The following is a 24,704-nucleotide window of genomic DNA, read 5'->3' as shown; positions in this document are numbered from 1 at the left end:
GACCCCTTTGGGGGTCGAACGACCCTTTCACAGGGGTCGCCTAAGACCATCGGAAAACACATATATAATTACATATTGTTTTTGTGATTAATCACTATACTTTAATTATGTTCAATTTGTAACAATGAAATTGGGGGTCACCACAACATGAGGAACTGTATTAAAGGGTCGCGGCATTAGGAAGATTGAGAACCACTGACCTAAATAGACACTTTTCGAAAGAAGACATACAGAAGGCCGAGACATATGAAAGTTACTAATCATCTGAGAGATGCAAATCAAAACAACAATGAGGTACATCTCACATCTGTCAGAATGGCTATCATCAAGAAATCCACAAACGACAAGTGCTGGAGAGGATGTGGAGAAAAAGGAACCCTCTTGCACTGCTAGTGGGAATGTAGACTGGTGCAGCCACTGAGGAAAACAGTATGGAGTTTCCTCAAAAAATTAAAAATGGAACTTCCATTTGACCCAGTAATCCCATTTCTAGGGATATATTCCAAGAAATCAGAAAGGATATATGCCCCCCGTGTTCATAGCAGCACAATTTACCATAGCTAAGATCTGGAAACAGCCTAAGTGCCCATCAGCAGATGAATGGATTAGAAAACTGTGGTACATCTACAGAATGGAATACTACGCTGCGGTAAAAAGAAGGAATTCTTACCATTTGCAACAGCATGGATGGAACTGAAGAGCATTATGCTAAGCGAAATAAGCCAGTCAGAGAAAGATAAATATCACATGATCTCAATCATTTGTGGAATATAAAGAACATCATAAACCGATGACCAAAAATAGATACAGAGACAAAGAAGCATTGAACAGACTGTCAAACTTCAGCGGGAAGGCAGGAGAGAGTTGGGGGTGGGGGCGTAAAAGATCAACCAAAAAGCTTGTATGCATGCATATAAGCATATCCAATGGACACAGACACTAGGGGGGTGAGGGCATGTGACGGGAGCCAGAGGGAGGTAAATAGGGGAAAAAAGGAGACATATGTACTACTATTTTTATACTTTAAACAGTAAAAAAAAAAAAAATAAATTATGAGCCCTCTCCCCCCCAAAACAGAAAGAAATCATAATGAAAAAATTAAAAAGAAAAAGAAACCCTTGCATGATTAAACATTATCTCGCAACATCAGATCAGAGTGTGACTCATTATCTATAGCAATCACCTCTATCACTAAGGTGTAACACAGTATGATGGTTAAGAACTGGAGTGCATACATTAGACTGTCTTGTTTGTACCCACATCTGCTGCTATGTGATTCTCTGTGCAAGAACAGCACCTACCTGACTATGCTGTCGTGAGAATGAAATTATTTAAAATATATAAGGTTGGACATATATTAAGCGCTCAATAAATGTTAGCTATTATTATTATAACTAGAGGCCCGATGCACAAAATTTGTGCAAGTGCCTTGGCCTCGGCCCCTGCCCGCCGCCGCCACTGTGGCTGGGGGCCTCTGCTGCCTCTGCCGTGGCCCCAGCCCACTGTGCCTTTGTCCAGAAAGAAGGACATCCAGAAGGACATCCGGTCTAATTAGCATATTACGCTTTTATTATTAAAGATCATTCTAATATCTGCCCTTTTCTATGCTCAAATAAGGCCCCAGTCTACTGACAGTTTGTACAGCTCAGAACCAAAAAGTTTGCTGAATTAAGGCTTTATGGATATGTTGAAATAAAGGAGAGTGTAACAAAGGCTGAGGATAAAGGTCTTTGGAATGAGATAGATGAATTTGAGATATCTGATTCTACAGATATCTCATTAATGTATATTCCTTATAGTTACATCAATGTAAAGTACCCCTTTACCTTCACTGTAAAAACAAACTACTTGTACTAGTTTCCCAAAGGATATCCTGGTGGAATGTTAATCAGGATTATTTTTATCTCTACCTGTCTCCCTTTTCCTCACATTCAAGGGTTTCATGTAAGGATTAAACAAATATTCTTTAAAAAAATTTTTTTATTAAATCTACTGGAGTGAGATTGGTTAATAAAATTATATAGTTTTCAAGCATACAATTCTATAATACATCATTTGTATAGCGTATTGTGTGTTCTCCACCCCAAAGTCAAGTTTTCTTCTATCACATGTTTTCCCCCTTTACACTCTTCTACTAGCCCTCATCCCCTTTGATAATGACCATACTGCTATCTCTGTCTATACGTTCTTATTTATAATTATTTTGTCTGTTCATTTGTTGCTTTCAGTTTTATATCCTATATATCAGTGAACTCATGTGGTTCTTGACTTTTTCCATCTGAGACAAGATTCTTAATTTCAGAACTTCTTGGAATCTCTAATGTGTGAATGTGCATGGTATGAGTGTCTAAGCTGAGACCACAGTACACGAGGTTTTCTAAATCCACCTGATCATAGGAGCCCTTTTTCTTAAGGAGCATCAGGAAAGATAGTGCCACAAGGAATTCATATTGACAGACACTTATTAGAGTTTTCTTGTTCTACTGTTATCCTATTATATGGATAGTTAAAAAAAATAAAAAAGATTAATATCCAAAGTAAAAGCAGTAAACTATCCCAAGTTAGTAGTTGATAAAGAAAATTCATTCATGCAACAAGTATTTATCAGGCAGCCATTATGTGCCAGGCACTGAGCTAGATTGGGAGATCCAAAGATGAATGGATCACAGACAGGAAAGGAAGACAGGAAAGGAAGACATATACCATGAGGTGGATGCAAGGTATGTGCACAGTTATATAGCAGCTTGAAGGATATCATACCTAATCAGTCACATCAGGGAATGAAGGGAAGGAATCATGAGGGCTATAATGACATCATAAATTATTACAAAATTTTAAGACCTTATGAATATACTAATTCGCTACTCATTATAAAGGAGAAAACAAAGCCCCAAATAAGTTATAACATTTGTCCATGTCTATGATACAAGTTAAAGAGCAAAATAGAACAGAAAGATAATTTTGATTCTAGTTCTTTGGACTTAGTAACTCATAACTTTAAAAAAATACCTATTTCAAAAAAATTACCTATTTCAATGCCATCAATGGTAACATGAATAGTGTAGAGTCCAATAGCCCCTGGAGTCCAATTTGCACAATAAGTGCCATCATTATTGACACGGATCAACATATTCTCACTGGGTCTGAAAAGAAATATGATGAATATTGAAAAATTTACTTTTAGTTAAACAGCTGACAATATCATTAAAATATATCAGCAAACATTTAATTTCTGATTGAATTATTACAATAAAGGACAATCTTACTGTTCCGCCATAGTATGTTTTCCTACTCTCCAAAATGACTGATTTCATTTTTTTCTTTCTCACTTCAAACCTCCTCTGTTGATCATGACATCACTTTCTTCAGTGATAAGCAGAAGCTAGAGATACAACCTCAAAGTTGCAATAAGATTAATAAACCTACTTTCCTCTACCTTCTATCTTGTTACAATGGAAGAAGTATCCTGGGTCTTATTCAAAGTCAGCCCCTCACTTGTGCTGTGAATCTCATTCCCTCAGCACTTCCATGCTACAATTACCTTGCTCTCTCTCATTCATCATCAATTTCTCTCACTTTACTGGATCATTTCTATTTCTCTTTTATTTCTATACAAAGAAACCTCAGAATCTCTTATTCTAACTACTTCTTGATATACAGCCCTTTCAAATAAAAGTCTTATCTCTTTTTTTCCATTTATATCAAAACTTACCTAAACAATTGTCTATAATCACCATGTTCATTTCCTCATCTCCAATTCTCTTCCACAATTTATCCTAACTAGGCTTTTGTTCCCAACACTTCACTGCAATTGCTTATGGCAAAGTTATTATCACACCACCAATTTAAACAGTTGTTTTCTTCGTCTTCACCAATCTCTCAGTAATACTTGATGGCTGACAACTTTTAATTTCCTGAAATGCCTGCTTTTTGCTCCTGGTTCCTCTAATCTCACTGACCATTCTAAGTGTCTTGTTGGCTCTCTCTCTCTTGACCACCCTTTAACTATGGAATGTCCCAAGATTTTGGTCTAGGTCTTTTTTTTTCCCCTCCCTTTGAATAGCATCTCTCTAGTTGATCATTCACCTATTACTCAGTTTTAAATGCCATCTCTATATAGATGACTCCAAAATTATTTGTCCCCTGAATTCCAAACTGATTATTTCCAGTTGCTCTGGAAATACCCCTACTTAGAAAACTAAGAGGCATCCTGGCATCTCAACTGCAATATATCCTAAGGACTCTTATTTCCTACTCATCCTACCACCTAACAAAACAAAACAGAATAAAAAACACTTGTTAATTTCTGAGGCTTTTTGATCCTCGTAAAAATCATGATAATCTATACCAGGGGTCAAAAGCATTTTCTGTAATAATACTTTAATCTACTATGCTAAATAGTCTGTCACAATTACTACATAGTGGGAAAGAAGCCATAGACAAAATTTAAGCTAATGAGTAAGGCTGTATCCAATACAACTTTATTTTAAAAAACAGGTCCGAATTAGTCTGCAGGCCAAAGTTGGCTGACCCCTTTACAGCAAATACGCTATACTGCTGCTAAAGCTGAAGAAGTCTATAATCATTCTTTATTCTTCTCTTTCCTTCATCCCCTATTTCTAGTCTAGCAGCAAGGCTATTGGCTTTGCCTTCTAAGTATATCCCAAATCCACCCATTTCTTCAGTTCCATTCCACTCCTTAATAGTCAAACTAATCTCTCTGTTCCCACTCTTGATCCCCTATAATTCATTCTCCAGAAAGTAGCCAGAATAATCTTTTAGAACTATAAATCAGATTATATAATTCCCCTGCTTAAAACCCTCCAAATATATTCACTTAGGAAAGAAGTCAACTCCTTAAAATAGCCTACCAGTTTCTATATAATATGGCCATCATATAGGTTCTCTAGTGTCATCTTCTATCATTTTCTCTTGCTCACTATTTCCCGGCCACATTATGTTTCTGTTCCTCAAACACATCAAAAGCTTCATTCACCAATTTTTTCATTGCCTAGAATGAACTTTCCCCAACCCCCTCACTATTAAGTAACCTTATTTATTATTACTATTTTGGTTACTTATTCATAGTTTGCTTCTCTACAGCAACATAAACGCTATGAGAACCAGCCAGTACCTTGTCTATCTTGTTCAGAAATATATGCCATGGCCTCTACCAGTGTATTTCACAGAGCAGATGCTTAACAGTATTTGATGAATAAATGTATTTACTTAGATAAAATACTATTTTAATTAGGTTTAAAATGCACAATGCATATGAAAACTTATTTACTAGCAAATGGTCAATCAGTTCTTATTTAACATGCTATATACGTATATACAGTTAATATTTATTTCATAAAAAGCATATACTTCCACAGTATAGACATTTTGTAACTAAAATACACCAGAGAAAAAAATACTACTTCCCTATTTCTAGACAAAGATACATTCTCAAAACTTGGGCTATTTTGACAAAAAACTCTCTAGACTATGCATTAAAACTCTACTGTGCATACATCAAAAGGAAGTCATAGTAACCTGCTAATTCCTGGTAAGTCATGTGATATGATACAATAAAACATATAATTATACTTTTTCAGACTCACTTTAGACCTTTTTCTAAATTCTATGGAGGTGGTCTTTAAAGTATAATCCATCTAAATTTCCACCCCCCCAAGCATCTATTTTAAAAAGTATTTCTCCTAACCACCAACTAAAACAGTAGGTAAAAATATATGCTTAAATCTGGTGTTAACAGAATTAATCAGGGGCTGAAAAATTAAGACTTCATAATAAAAAAAACACTAAGTGCTCTGCAGCTCATCAGATGGAGAGAAGGAAGCAAAAACAGAAAAAAGAACAACACTTAGCCCTCAACGAGCCAAATTATATCTTTTAGATATTATTCTTTTTTAAATTTTAGTGATATATTTCATTTAACCCAATATATCAAAAAAATTTCCATAGGTAATCAATATTAAAAATTATTCATGAGATTTTTTTTACATTCCTTTTTTTCTTTCTTTCTTAATTTATATTTATTTTTGAAATTGAATTTATTGGGGCGACACTGGTTAACAAAATTATATGTTTCAGGTGTACAATTCTATAGCACATTAACTGTATAGATATTATTTGTTCTCTATTACCTTAATAATTATGTAACATATTAGCAGTACTGTAGCTGATAATCTACACATTATACAATTTTTAGTAGATCTCTACGGAAAAACTTTAAAAATGCTATATTTATTTGTGGAAAATAAAGTTGAAATCCAGTTGACAACACATGTTTTGGATATGTGTGGAGGAAAGGATCCTTACCTCTTAGGAGTTGGTGATGCAAAACGTAGTTCTTCAAATGAGTAGTTTTCATAAACCTTTAAGAAAGAGACCAGTAAGAATCACAAAATCATTAGGAACATTCTTGTTTAATTCAGTGATAGAACATCCAACAAATGGTGCTGAGAGAAATGGTTATCTGCATAAGTGAAAAAGTAAAACCTCAATTAGCTACATCACACAATTTACAAAAATAAATTCTAGGTGTGTTTAAGACCCAAATGTAAAAATAACAGCACCTACAAATTTAGAAGAAATCTGAGTACATTAAAATTTAAATTTCTCTAAAACAAAGACACTATAAAGAAAGGGCAAAGATAAGCTTTCCCTTGGAAGAAGGAGATTTGTAATTCACATAACTAAAATGTGATATGTATCATTAATATATAAAAAAATAAATGAATACAAAAAAGAGAAACATAAATGAAAAGTGTGTAAAGATATGTCAGTGAAGAAGAAATCTGATTCAACTAGACTGGGAATGAAGGAAATGTGAATTAAAACAACAAAATAATCATATTACAGTGATCAAACTGTGTTGGTAAGAATCATATGCTGATGAGAATATTAAGTTCCTAGTACTTTTATACAATGCTAGTGGAGTATAAATTTTGATCATATTTGATATAGCTGAAGACAGCCATGCCCTATAATCCAGCAATCCTACCTCTAGATATATCTTTGAGAAAAAAAAAAAACCTCTTGTACACATAGAAAAGGAAACATATACAAGGATGTTTATTTCAGTACAGTTTATAATAGTGAAAAAAACTAGAAACAACTTAAATGTCCATCAACAGGAGAATGTGAAAATGACGGAACAGTTAATATACTGGAATAGTTGGGGTCTTTTTTGGTTCCATATATATTTACTAATTTGTGAATATTGTACTAACTTTGCACCCCAGAATAAATCCCACTTGATCATGGTATATAATCTTTTTAATGTATTGCTGGATCCAATTTGCTTATATTTTGTTGAGGATTTTAGCATGTATGTTCATCAAGGATATTGGACTATAATTTTCTTTCTTTGTAGTGACTTTATCTGGTTTTGAAATTAGGATAATGCTGGTCTCGTAAAAAGAGCTTGGAAGTCTTCCCTCCTCTTGAATTTTTTGCAATATTTGAGAAGGGGAGATGTTAGTTCTTCTCTGAATGTTTGGTAAAATTTGCCTGTGAAGCCATCTGGTCCAGGACTTTAGTTTGCTGGGAGTTTTTTGTTTACTGCTTTTTTAAATTGGCTTCCTCAGGTTTTCTGAATCATCCTGATTCAGTTTTGAAAGACTGTATGTTTCTAGGAATTTGTCCATTTTGCCCAGGTTGTCTAATTTGTTGGCATATAGTTGTATGATACTTTCCTACAATCCTTTGTATTTCTATGTCAGGTGTTACTTCTCTTGTTTCATTTCTGACTTCATTTATTTAGTCCTCTCTCTATTTTTTTTTTTGATGAATATGGTTAAAGGTTCATCAATCTTATTTATCTTTTCAAAGAACCAGCTCCTGGTTGCACCGATCTTTTGTATTGTTTTTTAGTCTCTATGTCATTTATATCCAGTCTGATCTTTATTACGTCCTTCCTTCTGCTTACTCTGAGCATTTCTTGTTCTTTTATCAGTTCTTTTTAGGGGTAGATTGTTTGAGATATTTCTTGCTTCTCAAGGTAGGCCTATAATGCTATGAACTTCCTCTCAGGACTGCTTTCACTATGTCCCATAGATTTGGGGTTGTTGTGTGCTCATTTTCATTTGCTTCCAGGTAATTTTTTATTTCTTTATTGGTAACCCATTCATTGTTTAATAAAATGCTATTTAGCCTCCATGTGTTTGAAGTGGGTTTTTTTTTATTGTAGTTGATTTCTGGTTTCAAGACATTGTGATCTGAGAACATGCTTGAGATGATTTCAATCTTCTTGAATCTGTTAATACTTATTTTTTTTTTTCAGAATGTTCCATGTGCACTTGAGAAGAATGTATATTCCGCTGCTTTGGGATTAAATGTTCTGTAAATATCAATTAACTCCATCAGATCTAGTGTGTCGTTTAAGGTCGCTGTTGCTTTCTTTAACCACCATGTGCTCAACTCCCTTCTCTCACTATTCATGTGTTGAATTAGCTGACAATATTCAATTCTGAATCAATCCCATAATTATATTACCCATGTTTATATGACTTACACTGCACTGTAGATCTTCAATTTCAAATGATTCTTCAAGGATGACTGAAAATCTTTCAAATCAGTTCTCCTTAATTCTCCACAATGACTATTTCATTTTTTCCCTTTGTTTCAAATTCCTGACCCTAAGATTCCTTACTTCCCTCTCCCACCTAAAAAACAATTACTATTATAAGTAATTATAAATTACTGCACAACCTCCAGATTTACTAGGATCTGTATTAATTCTATTTCCTGATTGAAGAAAAGAGGCAATATTCCTTCTATTTAAGGCTAATCTCTCCACCTAAACTCTATTTTTTTTTAATCTCTCCCAGACTGTCTTCATGGTTTCATTCCTTTCAATTTTCTCCTCATCAGTATTAAAACTTATCTTTCTATATTCAATCCCAGTCTCAAAAGTTTTCACTCAATTCTGTTTCCTGTTTCTTTTTATAACCAGACATCTTAAAAAACTATACTCATTTTGCCTTTAGCTATCTTCACTTCCTCTTCATCAATCCACTATGCCTGTAAAACTGCTACTTGCCAAGAACATTGATGAATTCATTGTTGCTAGATCCTTTTCAAAACTTCACTCCTGCAGGATTCTTTCCTTGACTTTCAAAACATGCCATAAGGCAGTTAGGGTCAGGTAGGAAAATTAAATCTGGAGTCAGACTCCTAGCCGTAGATGTTATTTAACCTCTCCATGCTTCAGTTTCCACATATGTAAAATGGGAATGAAAACAAAATCTATAGGGTTCTTATGAGGGGTAAATGAATTACCATATGTAAAGTGGTGGTAAAAGTGGCAATAGTAATTGTTGGTACTAGTTTATGTCTTAGCTCCTTGGCTGGTATTCTTATCAATGTTTGTGTGTGTTTTTTTCTTTTCCTTCTTTCTTTTTCTTATCTATCTTGTAAATCAATATTTCTCAAAGTTTAGGTTTTAAACTTGAAACACTCTGAATATGATTTTTAGCAAATTCTTGAACCTCTCTCTAGATTTAATGGATCTAAATCTTTGGATGAATGAAAGATCTTTTTCTTTTAAATAGGTGCTTCAGATTATTCTGATATAGACAAAAGTTTGTTTTCTTAAACTATTTATTCATTTATATGATGTAGACAAAATTTGAGAATCACTGTACTGGTTTTTCTCAGGATCCTGTCCGGGAACTTCTCTTTTCACTCATGAAAGTAGATATCTATCTTCATGAGGAGTTCAAGTGCTAACTGTCCTCAAATTCTGTTCTTGTGGTCAGACTGTGATCATTCCAGGTTTCTATCCAACTTCCTTTTATATATGTTTTCATATGGTTATTTCAGAGATATCTAAAACTCATCACATCCATAACTATTATTTTCCTCAACCAAAAGACGCCTATCCTCCTAGATTATCAATTTCACTGCTGAAGCTCAAAATGTTAACTTCATTTTTTATTTCCTATCTCTTTCTTTTTACTCCAACCCCATTAGCCACCATTCCCATTGAGTCTAAATATCTCTGGAATCTATTTTGACAACTCTGTAGTCCAAGGCATCAGCATATCTCAAAAGACTAAATCAAGAGTCTCCTAAAGAGACTTAAACTAAACCATGACTCTTGATCATCTACCCAATTACATTCTCTATAATCCACCACGATCTTTATAAAACACAAACCTAATTATGCCATTCCTCTAAATGAAAGCCTTGAATGGCTTACCACTTCATTCTAATAATGGCAAAATTACCAGTTTCGGCTTCAATTAATGATAACAATTTCTGCTTTAATTAATAACATGTTGGTAATTTAGACTAAAGCTGCCTCTGAAGAGAATTAAAAAGCTGGACAAAATATTTTTTAAAAATCTGTCTGAAGATATCAGGAGGCTAAAAAGCCTGAAGAAACCAACAGAGATGAAGGTGGCATTTGGGAGAATTCCAAAATTGAAGGGGGCTGGTTAGGTAAACTGAATCTCTGAAGGGCTATGTCCTAAGAGCAATGGTAAATTAAAAACAAACAAGTACTTCTGTAGGAACTGAAATATAATTTTCAACCATTTCAATCTCTGATTGAATCAATTTGATCTATTATTGGCAATCCCTTCTAGATGTCTTCCAAAAACAAATGAAAACCCTCTTTGAAGAAAAATAACACCATCCTCAACAATATGTTACAAGTTTTCCAACTACCAACAGCTCTATAGTCCTATAATTTTATGTCTGAATTTGAATGACTGAAATGTTTACTAAGTGAATAATTGGTAAGGAATAAAATTTTTCTGATAAGAAAAATAAATTACCTTCATCATTGTTATGGCAATATATCGGGCCTCCTTCACTATCATTGGTTCATATGAAACATCTAGCTTTGGTGATGCCAATCCACCAAAAGTCTTGTCAGTATTAGAAGATACAGCTGTTATGGCAGGACTGCCAGGAATCCTTTGAGGTTTCTTTACTTGCTCTTGTTGTAAAGATGTTTTTTTCTGAGAAACAGGAACAGCTTTCACTTCCACCTAACCATGATATTATAAAAAAAACCAAATATTATATTATATAATTGTCTGTGACATATGAAAAGAAGCAATTTATAATTATGGACTCATAGTTTTATAAATATGTTATCATTGGTCCATCTTGGGCATTCCTGTCAAAGGCTTATTCAACTGCCAGATGAGATGCAGAGTTCAAAACCCTGATTATAAGGATGCTGAATGAATTTAGTGAAAGAGTAGATGAATTAAGTGAGAACTTCAACAAAGAGATAAGAAACATAACAATGAAGATAAAAACCGTAAAAATGAGCCACCTATAAAAATGAGAAATTAAGACTGCAATAACTGAAATGAAGAATACATTACAGAGAATCAACAGTGTAGAGGATGAAGCAGAGGATTGAATCAGTGGTTTGGAAGGTAGCAAAAAACACCCAAGCAGATCAGTATTTGAACTGACATAATGCCCTAAAAATATAAAAAAATCCATCTAAAATTAAAACAGAAGTTTAAAGATATATAGTATACTTCTTAAACTCATATATACATGGCCACCATTAAAAGCTTTAAACTTTTTTAAAAAGAAAAAGCTTCATATTTCAAAATATTTGATTTTAAATTATAGCTACTTTTTATATATGCTATTTTGATTTAATATTGTTTTAAACAACTATATTCACCCTAAATAAATTAACATTAGAAGTGTATTTGTCCATTAACCTTGAAGTAAACCACTGAACACTTTTGCACACTAAGTATTAAGATATTATAGAATGATAAGTACTCTGCTTTCTTTTACAAACTGTGCTTCCTTTAAAGAATTTTTGTTATTCTTTATTTCCAATGTGACTTTTTTGTTCACTAAATAACAAACAGTTGCTGCTTAAAAAAGCATTTCAGATCTCACTGAAATATTAGCTACAAATTTTTATGTTTCAAAAACTGGCTATTATTATGTAAGGATCCTTCAATAATTTTGGTAAGTCTAAAATGTTCCTAAAACTTCATGTGCTGCTAAAACTAAAAACGCATTTTTCAGCTAATATGACGATATATTGATAAATTAAACATCAATAGGTATGGAAATCACTTTTCCTAAATAGTATTTACAGAAATTTCCTAGATATGGCTTCCAAATTAGAGATAAATCTGATATGGATTTTGAGTATAATGAATGAGAAGTTTAGTATAAAGGAGGACAGAGTAGGAGAAAAAAAAGGGAATCCAGAAAGATACATAGATCATGTGGGCAAAAAAAGAAACCAAAAAGAAAGAAAGCAAAAGATAAAAGCATAAAGTCTGACTTTGAAATGTAAGATATAAATAACCCAGATACCAAAATGGAATAAAATACAATAAAAGGTGCAAAGGAGGAAACATAAAAAAATACAACGAAAAAAATACTATACGCATAACAATATGAACATTAAAATGTTATGCTGACCTGGAAAATGTTATTACAATGTAGTCATACAAATAAGGAACTTATTGTGGGCTCAAAGACTGGATTTTAACAACTCACTACATACACTTAGGTGAGAAATTCATCAGTGAATAATACATTCTCCCCTCAATATATTAATGTGTATTGTATTTTGATAAAAATTCTTTCCCCAAGCATCTTTTTTGTGTGTCTGTGTCACTATCTGAATTATTTTTTTCTCTTTGCAATTTTTTCCCTTATAATTTTCTTTTTCCATTCCACAGAGTAATTCACAATGGCTATAAAATCATTTTGATGGGGCATTACCTTCCATAAAAAAATCAAATAGAAAACAACCATAGTGCAACATATTGTGTAAATATGTATTATATATGTTGTATATAAATAAGAGCATATAATATTCCATCCTATATATATGTTTGGGACCTGGTGCAAATCCTAATGGTGTGAGTCATTGTCAAAACTTTAAAAGACACTGGTAAAGCCTGATTTTTGTTTAGTATCAGGTTTAAATACTTTCCCATACAGGTTTACTTATTGGTCTTGATACATGTGAACCATATGGCTCTTGTCTTTTTTACTATGAGTCAGGTAAAAGGTTCCACTGGCATTGTACTTCTTTGTGATATAAATCAAAGAATATACCAAGTAGTTGTAATAGTTCTACTAAAAGTAATATTGAGGTAAAATTATCTGCTATGTAATTAACAGGGATTTTGTGGACTGATAAACGCTAAACTCCAAACAATCAAATCACTTTGTAATACAGTAACTTTGAGTGAGGTGTGGGGGCAGCTGGGGTTTGCCTATACAAATTTTCATTCAATATTGATTTTTCTCAGAAATATAATAAAAGTTTAAAATGAGATATTTACATTAATAGATTATATCACAAAGGACTTAACTTTATACATTAAGATATAGTCTAAATGTCTTTATTAATTAATGTCTTGGGGAAAAGGTATCCAAAGAACTATATTCATCAATACAGCACATGATTATTTACATTCTTCATTCTTTTACAATCCAAATTCATTTATTTCTAATTTATTTAATAAGTATCACTATTATATTTTCAATGTTTATTCAACAGCACAGAATGCAGAATGTATTTGAGTTTTAAAAAATATATACAGCCCTGACCGGTTTGGTTCAGTGGATAGAGCATCAGCCTGCGGACTGAGGGGCCCCAGGTTTGATTCTGGTCAAGGGCATGTACCTCAGTTGCGGGCACATCCCCAGTGGGAGGTGTGCAGGAGGCAGATCGATGTTTCTAACTGTCTATCCCTCTCCCTTCCTCTATGTAAAAAATCAATAAAATATATTAAAAAAATATATATATACACACATAAAATTTTACAATGTCTTCTTTTTTTGATTAATTCTATCACTATGCATTGAGGGCCTTCCTTCTATGTGCTTGGCACTCTTTATTATGGACACTTCTTTTATCCTTCCTTTGCATCACGATAGCACTCAGCAAAATGTAAAAAACAAAAAAAACATATAACTTGGAAAATCAGATGCTAATAATATAAACAAAATTTTTTTTTGCTTCCTCCATTACATATATGTAAAGAAGGTCTGGCAAATGGCTTCTAGACACTTACTATTTCTAAAATTTTATTAGTCACAATCAGTGCATAGATGTCCACTACTTTAATTTTGATATAATTACCTTCATATTGGGAACATGCACCACATCCCCATACTGGTCTTTTGTTTGAACAGTTATGGTGGTAGGCCAACCACAACGAATATCATCCTTATTCAGGATCAAAGATGTTTTCTGAGGATCTGCATAGGAATCTGGCTGAAGCCACCTAGCAGTAATGAAAAAAACAAGCAAACAAACAAATAAAAAATTCATCAATATCTTCAATGATTAACCTGAAATTAAGCCAGCAGTGGCCTGGGATCACTAGTAGCAGCATCACTTTGGGAGCTTGTTAAAGTGTAGCATGTCAGGCCTGCCCCAGACATGCTGAGCCAGAATCTGCATTTAAACAAGATCCCCAGGGGATTTACAGCCACTTTATAGTGTGACCTGCACTGCAAATCTATCATTTCTCTATCAAAAATTTTTCAAATAAGCTGTTTTATTTTGGAAATCCTGAAACTACTTTTTCATTACTACCTGGCAGCAACTTTCTGGGAAGGGTAAATGCCTTATACCCCCCACCTGGGATTTAATCTGAGGCAGATGTGTAATCTTCTGGCATCAGGCACAGATTAGCTATTCAGCCATGATGGACTAAGGCACAGATAAATGGTTCTTGGCAAAATACAAGCTGGTTCTCCTGTGGCCTCCTGATGGCTTGCCTGGTTAGTGGCCTTTCTATAGGAAACCTCCTAAGCCACTCTACCCCTGGAGTCTGACTTGGCAACTGCTGTCTCATCCATGCAATATTCTGAGACTGCAAAGCAGGCAAGCCCACCAGACTTGCTGCCATCAACAGGCCATTCAGGACACTGCTTCCAGCGAAGGCCAGAGGAGGAGAGAATCTAAGCCATGGACATCCTGAGCTCCAGGACTGGGGGTCTCTCATGTGTCTCCTTGCTTTGCCTTCCCAAGCAGGTGCTTGGTTCTCCCTAAATTTGAGCTACCTTGGCATCAATCCCTGTGAGCTAGGGTTTATTATCACAGCCCTCTTCCTAAATATCCACATCACTAGCTTCAGATTGGCCCTTGTACCTCTCTGAGAGAGTGACTAGAGTAGTCTGATTGCTTCCAACACAAAGGGCAACAGCTTATAGTTCTTTAGTCTTGATTCTCTAGTTCTAATAATGCCACAAAGATGATAAAAGTTTGCGTTTTCTAAAGCTGCATCAGTCACAATGAGGTTTACAAAGTGATGTTCTCTCTTGGCATCTTCTATATCACTGGTTCTAACTTTCTCAAAATATTTTCTCTGTTTATGAAACCAAGAGATTGGGGACAGGACTTTCTCCTCCTTGTAAGGTCACTGTCATTTGTCACCTGTTGCCTTGTTAATTACCTATTGTCACCTTCACATCGTAGGTGCCTCACAGGGATTAAAAATCCATCCAAAAGTTATTGACTTCATCAAATAATGACTAAGTAAATAAGTGAGTAGACTATGATTAACCTGCTGTTAATTGCCCCCTGGCCTTACCAAGTACAGACGTCCCAATATATCCTTGTAAACTTGCCAATGCCCAGTTCCATGGGGATTGCCAAGAGCCAGAGCCTCCTTGCCGGGGCTGACAGGCAGACCCTGAGCAACGGATGAATGATTACTCTGACACACGTTTCTGTGAAAGAGAGGACTAAGGAACTGCTTGGCTTGAGAAACCAAACAGCCCTGTTCACCTGCCTCCTTAGGCTTTTATTGTAACAACAGCTTAAACTAAAATTAACTTCTAGGTACTATCAGCTGGGTAAGCATCCTTGAGAAAACACATATATCTGCAGTGTCCTTTAAGCAAGAACATCTAAAGATGAAACAAAGATTCCAGTAAAACACCCAGGGGCTCAGACTTGTTTGGAAAAGGCAAGGCAGGGGCTACCGCCTTCGGCAAGGTCCCCCTAGAGCAGTGATAGCGAACCTTTAGAGCTCGGTGTGTCAGCATTTTGAAAAACCCTAACTTAACTCTGGTGCCGTGTCACATATAGAAATTTTTTGATATTTGCAACCATAGTAAAACGAAGACTTATATTTTTGATATTTATTTTATATATTTAAATGCCATTTAACAAAGAAAAATCAACCAAAAAAATGAGTTCGCGTGTCACCTCTGACACGCGTGTCATAGGTTCGCCATCACTGCCCTAGGGGCCCTCGACCTTTCGGAGATTCCTCCCTACAAACTTTCCAACCAAGCCCCGTGCTTCCCCACAAAAGTTAAAATCAGAATTAAGTTAGGTTTCCATACTGAAAAATATTTTTTTCTTTAGCTTAAAAAACAAAAACAAATGAGAACTCTACAATCTCAAATGATTTGATTTTAATTATAAGTTTATACTTCTATTAGGTGTAGATTTGAAAAAAAATCATTAAAATAAAATATAGTGATAAACTTAGTTTAGTGAATTATTAAATGTCACTATCCAAAACACAACACTTCTCAATTACACCACATATTCCACATATTTTTAAAATAAAAGTTCATGTATGAAACTTTAAGATAATCAACTAAGAACTATCATATATTTAAAAAATATTTTGAAATATTAACTACCATTTTATGTTTCAATAGGTTCAAAACACAAAAATATGACTATTTTAGGTAGCATTTTTACATCCTAATGATTCCCCTTTCAACTGAGACAAGCCCTGAAAGAAAGTAATCGTAGTACTTAAAGTGTATTACCTTGCAAGCCTTCCACCACTTGAGCCAGGAACACAAGCAATAAAATCATCCAGGAAGGACTGTTCATTGCTTTGGATTTGTAGTGGTAAGTTTCCTTCAAGTGCCTCTAATATAGTTGGTGAATGAGAAAGAGCTAACCCCTTTCCAAGAATACCAGAATGGGTTTTGCACACCTGTTGGATAAAAGAGAACATTTATTTTAAAATATAAAACTTTAAATACATGAATTTTTGAACTTGCAAACAAATTTTGCTAGGCCTTTTTGGGGAAATCATTTTCTCCCCGTATTCCTTTAGCCTATAAAGTAGACATCTTCCATGAGGAAAAAATATGAAAAAATACTTTCAATCTCCTTCCACAAAAAAGTGACTTATGAGCTCTGCATGTCAGTTGAAATGGTGTTATCTCCTCCTTCCATTCTAGCCCTCTACATGCTACATCCCCATTTGTCACGGCCATGGCTCCCTCCTGTAGGCAGCTGTGGAAGTCTCTTTCTTTTTGTCTCCCCATTATTGGCAGCTATCATGTGTAGGTTGTGTCTGCTGTCATGGATGGGTGGGTACCACGGTCTAGACTTGGGCAAAAAGTGGATGGAAGCTTTACTGTGGTGGCATATAAATTGCAGCAGTCTGTCTAAGCCTGACTGAAGTAAAGAAAAAAGAGGCAGATAAAACTGAAAATTTAGTTCTCACCTATCTGACAAGCAAGCCTATGTTTTGGGAAGACCTGCTTTCAATGCTGAAAACTCTAGAAATTTTTGAATGACTATACTATAAATTTCAAAACAAAACATTTTTCATGGAAAAGGATTATACTTCCAGTACTATCTAATTTATACAATGTTAACTTATGCATTCTAAAATCTATGCAATTTCAAAAATCATAATCTTTAAAATCAAACAGACTTGAGTTTGAATCCTGGCTCTGGACAAGTTATAGCTGTGAGCTCGTGAGCTAACAAGTTATAGACCTTCCTAAATCTATAAAATTTATAAACTGGTGACCAAATAATATCTCTTTTTTGTGGTTATTATAAAAGTTAAATTAAATAACACAAATAAAATGCACACTGCTTTGCCTAAGAAGTAGAAGTTGTTTAATACGTTAGACCACCATCACAACTACTTTATATGCGTCAAAGGTGGGCAATTTTGGACATCATTTTTTGTTGTTGTTGAACCACAGTACAATAAAGATCTATTTATATCTGGCCTAAATGACATTTTATAAATAATAATCCCTATAATGATGAATAATATATGAACTCTTTGATGGTTCTCCTTAACTAGAATACTGTGTTTATTAAATTTTTATTAAATTAATTTTTATTTTTGTATATTAATATACTAAGATTTAACTCCTTTTTTTAAAAAGCTATTTTTTTTTAACATTATGAGGACACCATGACTCTCTGTGATTAAAGCATAGTGATCAAGGTTATGCACTTTATCACCAAATTGCCAGAGGTCAAACTCTAGCCCAGTTGCTCATTAGCTGTGTGATGCCTAAAAATTATTTAAGTTCTCCCTGCTTCAGTTTTCTTCTCTGTAAATGGAGATAATGTAATTCATATGGTTGTTGAAGGCTAAATGAGTTAAAAATATGCAAAATGTTTGAAATAGTACTTGATAAAATTAAGATCAAATAAATGTTTGTTTTTATTATTACTGCTGTGATAAGTTTATCTCAGGAAATACAATATAACTAACCACTAGTTGTAGGTATTAGAAGACCTAAATGCTAGGCTCTTTTTCCCAATTAGCTGAATTCTTAGACAAGTTGTATAACTTTCTGAACTTCAGTTATTGTAATTGTAAAGTACAAGAGATAATACTGACCTCAAAGTAAAACTGCAAAAATAGATAAAGATACTGTAAATTTGAGAGTGTTCTGCAGATGTTATTTAAATTACCAACACCTCATTTCCCCCTTTTCTAAGTGGTTAATAAAACTTTCAGGACCCATTTCACATGCCCACAGCTCTGCAATGCCTTCCCTGAGCCCCTTGGCACGTGGGAGAGCTTCTTTCTCCCAAAGGATTTATGTCTCACTGCGGAATTAAACCCATCATGCAGTAAAGCGAGGGCTCACATAGTCTCTCCCATTACAGGGGAAAATTATAAGTTATTTATCTTTATAACTGCCAATGAATAGCATGAAGTATTTAATGAATGAGTCCTATGTTCAAGAAAAATAGGGTTGATCTAAGTGAATATATTGGTTTTAAATTAATGTACAAAATTTATCCATACAATGTTTGGGGCAATACCTGTAATGCAGCCTCTTCAAGAATTTCAAGATCTTCCTCTAATTCATTACCTGCTGTATAAATAAAAAGTTTTACTAAAATAAAGCAATACTTAATTTTTCAGTCTTTTGCATTCTTTATACTTTGTTCACAATTCTAATATCCCAGAATGAAAAGAACTATTATCATTCTGGATAAATCTCAGTGGTTTACATTTTAAATTTTCAGTGTGAATACAAGCTATAATTCTCAAAATAATACTCAAAATGCATTCATTGAGTGATGTATAAAAGATTTACACTATATTTATGCATATAAATTTGTAATTTTGAGTACTTACTTTTTTACAAAAAAATATAAGGAAACTAATTATTCAGAATCTGAGCCTTTTTATTTTGGTTGTCTTATAAAAGAGATATACTTTTAGTAAACAATAGTAACTTGCAGGAAAACAGAGATAGTGATTGCATCCTCTAGTCATTTTCTCTTTTATTGCTTAATATAGAACATATTTTATTTATTGAATTTTCTTTGATAGTATAATGTATATATTATTACTACTGAAGTAATACATGTTTAAAGGAAAATATTCAAATTATATTAAGGTACAGAATAATTCTGCTACTAGCCCCCTCCCAAACATAAATAGTATCAACAGTTTCTTATGTATTGATATAGAGATTTTGTTGCAAATAATAAATGTATATATGTATGTGTCAACTTACATATATATAATAAATAACATATATAAGATAATGTTGACAAAAATGGGACCCTTCAACTTGCTTTTCTCGGTTAATATAATTTGGACATCTTTCTTGGTTAGGACATACTTTTTTGTTGTTTTTTAACAGCTGCATACATTTCAATGCATGGCTATAACATTACTTACTTAACCAGTTTCCAACGATACGCATTTTGATTACTTAGACATAGTACAATCACCAGTATTGTTACATTAATCTATCTTACAACATATATTTTTGAGCACTTGTACAAGTATGTATAAAAAATTGCTACATCAAAAACTATAAGCATGTAAAATCTGAAGTTATTGACACATAGTCTCCAAAGACATTGTACTCATTTTCCTCATATGAATAGAATATAAGATTTCTCATTTCCTCACATATATATCAATATTAAGTAGGAACAAGGGAGCTGAAGGAGAAAGGAAACAGAGAAGACGAAAGTAGAGAAAGTGAAGGGAAGAAAGGAAGGATCAAGTAGGAAGGGTAGTCCCTGATGGAAGAGATACATATAAACTTTTGGAGATGAGCACTAGGGAAATCAAATAATAATACCTTTTATTCCCCAAATACTATGAGATAAAATGCTAATCTATGTATAAACATCATAGAATTAGTAAATATTTTTAACTTTATTTTTGTCTTTGCCACCTTGATTTTAAGTCTACTTACATATCATACATATTTGCACCTTAGAAGGAGGTACCATTTCTGCCACGGCCTCATTTCTCTGTTCTGCTCACATGAAAACTCTTCCAAAGAGCTATCCATGTTCAGCCTGACTCCCCTTCCTGACTTTCTATTCTCTCACTGAACTTTAAAAGGGCTTATCTCTCTCTTTCTCATTTGCCTGATACATTTCTTTTAAAAAAATAATTATTTTTATTTTTAGAGAGAGTAAAGGAGAGGGGTGGAGGAGAGAGAAAAACACTGATGCAAGAGCGAAATATTGATCAGCTGCTTCCTGCATGCCCCCTACTTGGATTGAGCCTGCAACCCAGGCATATGCCCTAATCTGGAATCAAACCAGCAACTCTTCAGTGACAGGACAATGCCCAACCAACTGAGCCACACGGGCCAGGGCTTAATGATATATTTCTTACTGAGTATATACGCAGCAAGTTTATCAATCAAGGGAAGATTTTAATTGACTTCTCAGCAGCTTAGAAAATCCCACTCTCTGGATTTCACTCCCACCACACTGGCTACTGTTCCTTCCCAATCTTTTTTGCAGTTTCTTTTTTCTATTCCGTCTACCTCTGAAGTTTTGGAAAGTCCCAGCTTTGATCCTGGGCTCTTATCTTTCTCATTTGCATTCTCTTCCTAATCATCTTTCATATGGCCCCATGTGTTTAAGTATCAACTATGTTTAAATGACATTTGCATTGACTTGTTCCCTGAACTCCAGACGAGTTCCAATTGTCCACTTGGTATGTCCACTAGAATATTTAAAAAATATCTCAAACTTTTGGTTTCATACTATGTATCTAGTGCCTAAACCAGTGCCTGGCACAAAGCATGTATGTGGATGAGGGAGGATGTGGTGTATGTTTGTGTGTGTGTGTGTGTGTGTGTGTGTGTGAGTGTATTTATTTAAAAGACTAGAGCAGTGATGGCGAACCTTTTGAGCTCGGAGTGTCAGCATTTTGAAAAACCCTAACTTAACTCTGGTGCCGTGTCACATATAGAAATTTTTTGATATTTGCAACCATAGTAAAACAAAGACTTATATTTTTGATATGTATTTTATATCCTTAAATGCCATTTAACAAAGAAAAATCAACCAAAAAAAAATGAGTTCGCGTGTCACCTCTAACACGCATGTCATAGGTTCGCCATCACTGGACTAGAGAATACGCCTCAGTCTCTACACTCCATTTTAAAAATCCCAAACTATCAATATATTATGCAGTTATTGCTCATGAGTGTGTGTGACTATAAAAGTCATTTGCTAATCTATTTATCAATTTTCAGAATGTTCTATAATACTCATATTCTATTCCTAAAATTAAAAAAATCATAAACAAACACCTAGTATTTGACTAGACTTACCAATAGGAAGTGCTAGATCCTTTTTCATCAAAGCTGCTGCACAAACCCCACCAAGGTTGGCTAATTCTTTTTCCAACTGAATGACTCCCTGTAGAATTGCAAAAACGTATCAGCTGTTTTAAAAAATGTTTGAAATATAATGTGGATAATCAACAAATGTGACTTGCATTCAGCATAACTTTTGAAACTGGAAGGAAGCATGTCATTAGCTAGCTAATGGTTAAATTAAGAGTGAAAGAGGTTAAATTTTATGTGTTATGCTGGTTATAAAGTTTGGGCCCACAGGTTCATCATCCAAAGAATTTTTCGTTTTCTTTGAGGAAACATAATCATTTTTCACCTTGATTATATTTTACTGTATGAATTAAAACATTTAGAAGAGTTACTAACAAGTTCAATTATTTACTCAAAAAGGTATAAACACCTGAGCTAGTTTGGAACAGGTGCAACTATACTAAGTTGTCAAAGGCTGAGTCATGTTGCACAGACTCCAATCTCTTCATGTATTAAAAGTAGCAAAAACAGATTACTGCACAGAATACAAAACTATTTTAAAGTATATAATCTAGCTTAAAATACACTTCAGACTTCTTAAATATAGGCAACAAATAAATTTAAGTCAATAGCAGCCGCAGAAACATAATCTTCGTTAACAGAATGAGATAATTCATTCTTACCTCATCAGGTCCAGGGCTAAATTCATACCCAATTGCAAAACATTTGAAACCATAGAAAGAAGCTTTGTCATCTTTCACATAATCTGATGCAGTCTCCAATGAAAAAAGGGCCTCATTTCCTAAGAAAAAAAGGTAACATTGAATTCAAAATCTGAAACAACTTTTACCTTCTTAAAATATATTTTTTTATTGATTTCAGAGAGGAAGGGAGAGGGAGAGAGAGAAACATCAATGATGAGAATCATTGACCGGTTGCCTCCTGCTCTCCCCCTATTGGGGATCAAGCCCCAACTCAGGCCTGTACCCTGAATGGGAATCAAACTGTGAGCTCCTTGTTCATAGGTCGATGCTCAACCACTGAGCCACACTGGTTGGGCTCAACTTGTATCTTTTATCTATCCCAGGATTGGTAGCAATACCAATCAGATTCTAAAAACCTAGTCATTTTGGAAGGGTTCCTGTATTTACTTGAATAAACCTGTGCTAAAACAACCCTAGAAATAATGGAACCACCCAAGTGAACTGTTATTTTTCTTTATGATCAAATTCTCCTTAATCAAACATCCTACCTTTAAGTTACACGAGCAATCAATTATCTGTCAATTACTAAAGTGAGTTATTCAATACCCTGGCATTTGACTTACTCGGATGTCTTCACAAACAAAACAGGTCTGACTAGAAGAAAAAAAGCTTCTGAATTCAAACTGGTTATTAGTTTGAGGGATTATACGAGTAGTTATAGTTAGCTGGTTAAAAACACAATAGATTACATATACTTTTAAAAACAAACTTTCTTTTAAAGAAAAACACCAGCAATAACAATAACAAAGGTTCTTCTCTCTCTCTCTCTCTCTCTCTCTCTCTCTCTCTCTCTCTCACACACACACACACACACACACTCATACATTTTAAGGACTACAAGTGATGGCTTTGCCCAGGGGTTGAATGCCAACCTATGAACCAGGAGGTGACAGTTTGATTCCTGGCCAGGGCACATGCAGGGTTGCAGATTTGATCGCCACTGTGGAGGATGCAGGAGGCAGCCAGTCAATGATTCTCTCTCATCATTGATGTTTCTATCTCTCTCTTCCTCTTCTTTCCTCTCTGAAATCAATAAAAATATTAAAAAAACAAAACAATAGCTTTGTAGGCTACATGGTTCACCAATTTTTTGAAAGAAAGGAATTCTAGTAAGTTCTTGAGTAATGTCACCTGAGGTCAGCAGGCAACAGGACACCTACTGGGAAAAAAGATCTAATCCACTTTGTCTATAGTTTGATCTCAATTATAAACTGCACCCCCTCAATATTAAGTCTCTGCTCCAATCAAGCTAACATTCTCTCTTCTAAAACTTGGTCATGATATGCCACTCCTTATCCATTTTTCCTTACTTTTCCCCTGTAATCTAGATACATAGTAGGACTTGAAGAAATTCTTTTAAAACTTAAGTAAACATTTTTAATGATTTATCCGTACTAATCATAATTACCATAAATGTATATATATTACCATATTAAACAGAAGAGAAAAATATAACTTACCTGGCAACACTAAAACCATAGTAGGCCACCCAGAAGATCCTGAAAATTTCTTTAATTCGATCCATGAATTAAGATTTTCGTGAATAGATGTCAATTTTGGTCCATATCCTAAATTCTGAATAGTTCTGACCGGAATCAACAAACGCAGGACATCTTCTGATTGTGCAGTACCACACTGAGGGTCAAACTCGATGGTCATCCACCGTACACACTCTGGAAATGTCACCTGAGGTCAGAAGGCAACAGGACACTTGCATTTGTTAAGAAGAATTAGATTTTGCTCTCTCTCTTAAAAACAGGACATCATACTTCAAAGACGATATTTTCAACATTTAAAAAATGATTTTTACATAGAAAACTAATCAATTAGATTAATATAAGAACTCAAGTTATTAATGTTCAATATAAACTGTTCCCACTTGCAATACTTATTGATCTCTACCTAATATTTGGTTGACATTACATAGAATCTACAACCAAGATTATTTACCCAGCAAAGCTATCATTCAGAATTGAAGGTCAGATAAAGAGCTTCTCAGATAAGAAAAAGCAAAACTAAAGGAGTTCATCACCACCAAACCAGTGTAATATGAAATGCTGAAAGGTATTCTTTAAGAAGAGGAAGAAGAAGAAAAAGGTAAAGATAAAAATTATGAACAACAAATACATATCT

The 24,704-nt window shown here is 34.1% G+C and overlaps 1 protein-coding gene across 1 annotated transcript in view; it reads right to left on the bottom strand.

Moving 5' to 3' along the window:
• Positions 1-24,704, bottom strand: part of MYCBP2 (MYC binding protein 2, E3 ubiquitin protein ligase) — a 300,054-nt gene that overhangs the window by 104,755 nt on the left and 170,595 nt on the right. Inside the window, exons 44-52 of the mRNA XM_014544063.1 lie at positions 24,032-24,257; positions 22,491-22,609; positions 21,814-21,901; positions 19,034-19,086; positions 16,765-16,937; positions 14,108-14,252; positions 10,791-11,006; positions 6,325-6,380; positions 3,028-3,143 (exon numbers count right to left, since the gene is read on the bottom strand). Coding sequence (XP_014399549.1) covers positions 3,028-3,143; positions 6,325-6,380; positions 10,791-11,006; positions 14,108-14,252; positions 16,765-16,937; positions 19,034-19,086; positions 21,814-21,901; positions 22,491-22,609; positions 24,032-24,257 — 1,192 coding nt within the window. The remainder of the gene's footprint in view (positions 1-3,027; positions 3,144-6,324; positions 6,381-10,790; positions 11,007-14,107; positions 14,253-16,764; positions 16,938-19,033; positions 19,087-21,813; positions 21,902-22,490; positions 22,610-24,031; positions 24,258-24,704) is intronic.

Source organism: Myotis brandtii, unplaced genomic scaffold (genome assembly GCF_000412655.1).
Source record: "Myotis brandtii unplaced genomic scaffold, ASM41265v1 scaffold350, whole genome shotgun sequence".
NCBI classification, from domain to species: domain Eukaryota; kingdom Metazoa; phylum Chordata; class Mammalia; order Chiroptera; family Vespertilionidae; genus Myotis; species Myotis brandtii.
Note: the sequence above shows the minus strand (reverse complement) of the source record. Positions and strands in the feature narration are given on the sequence as shown.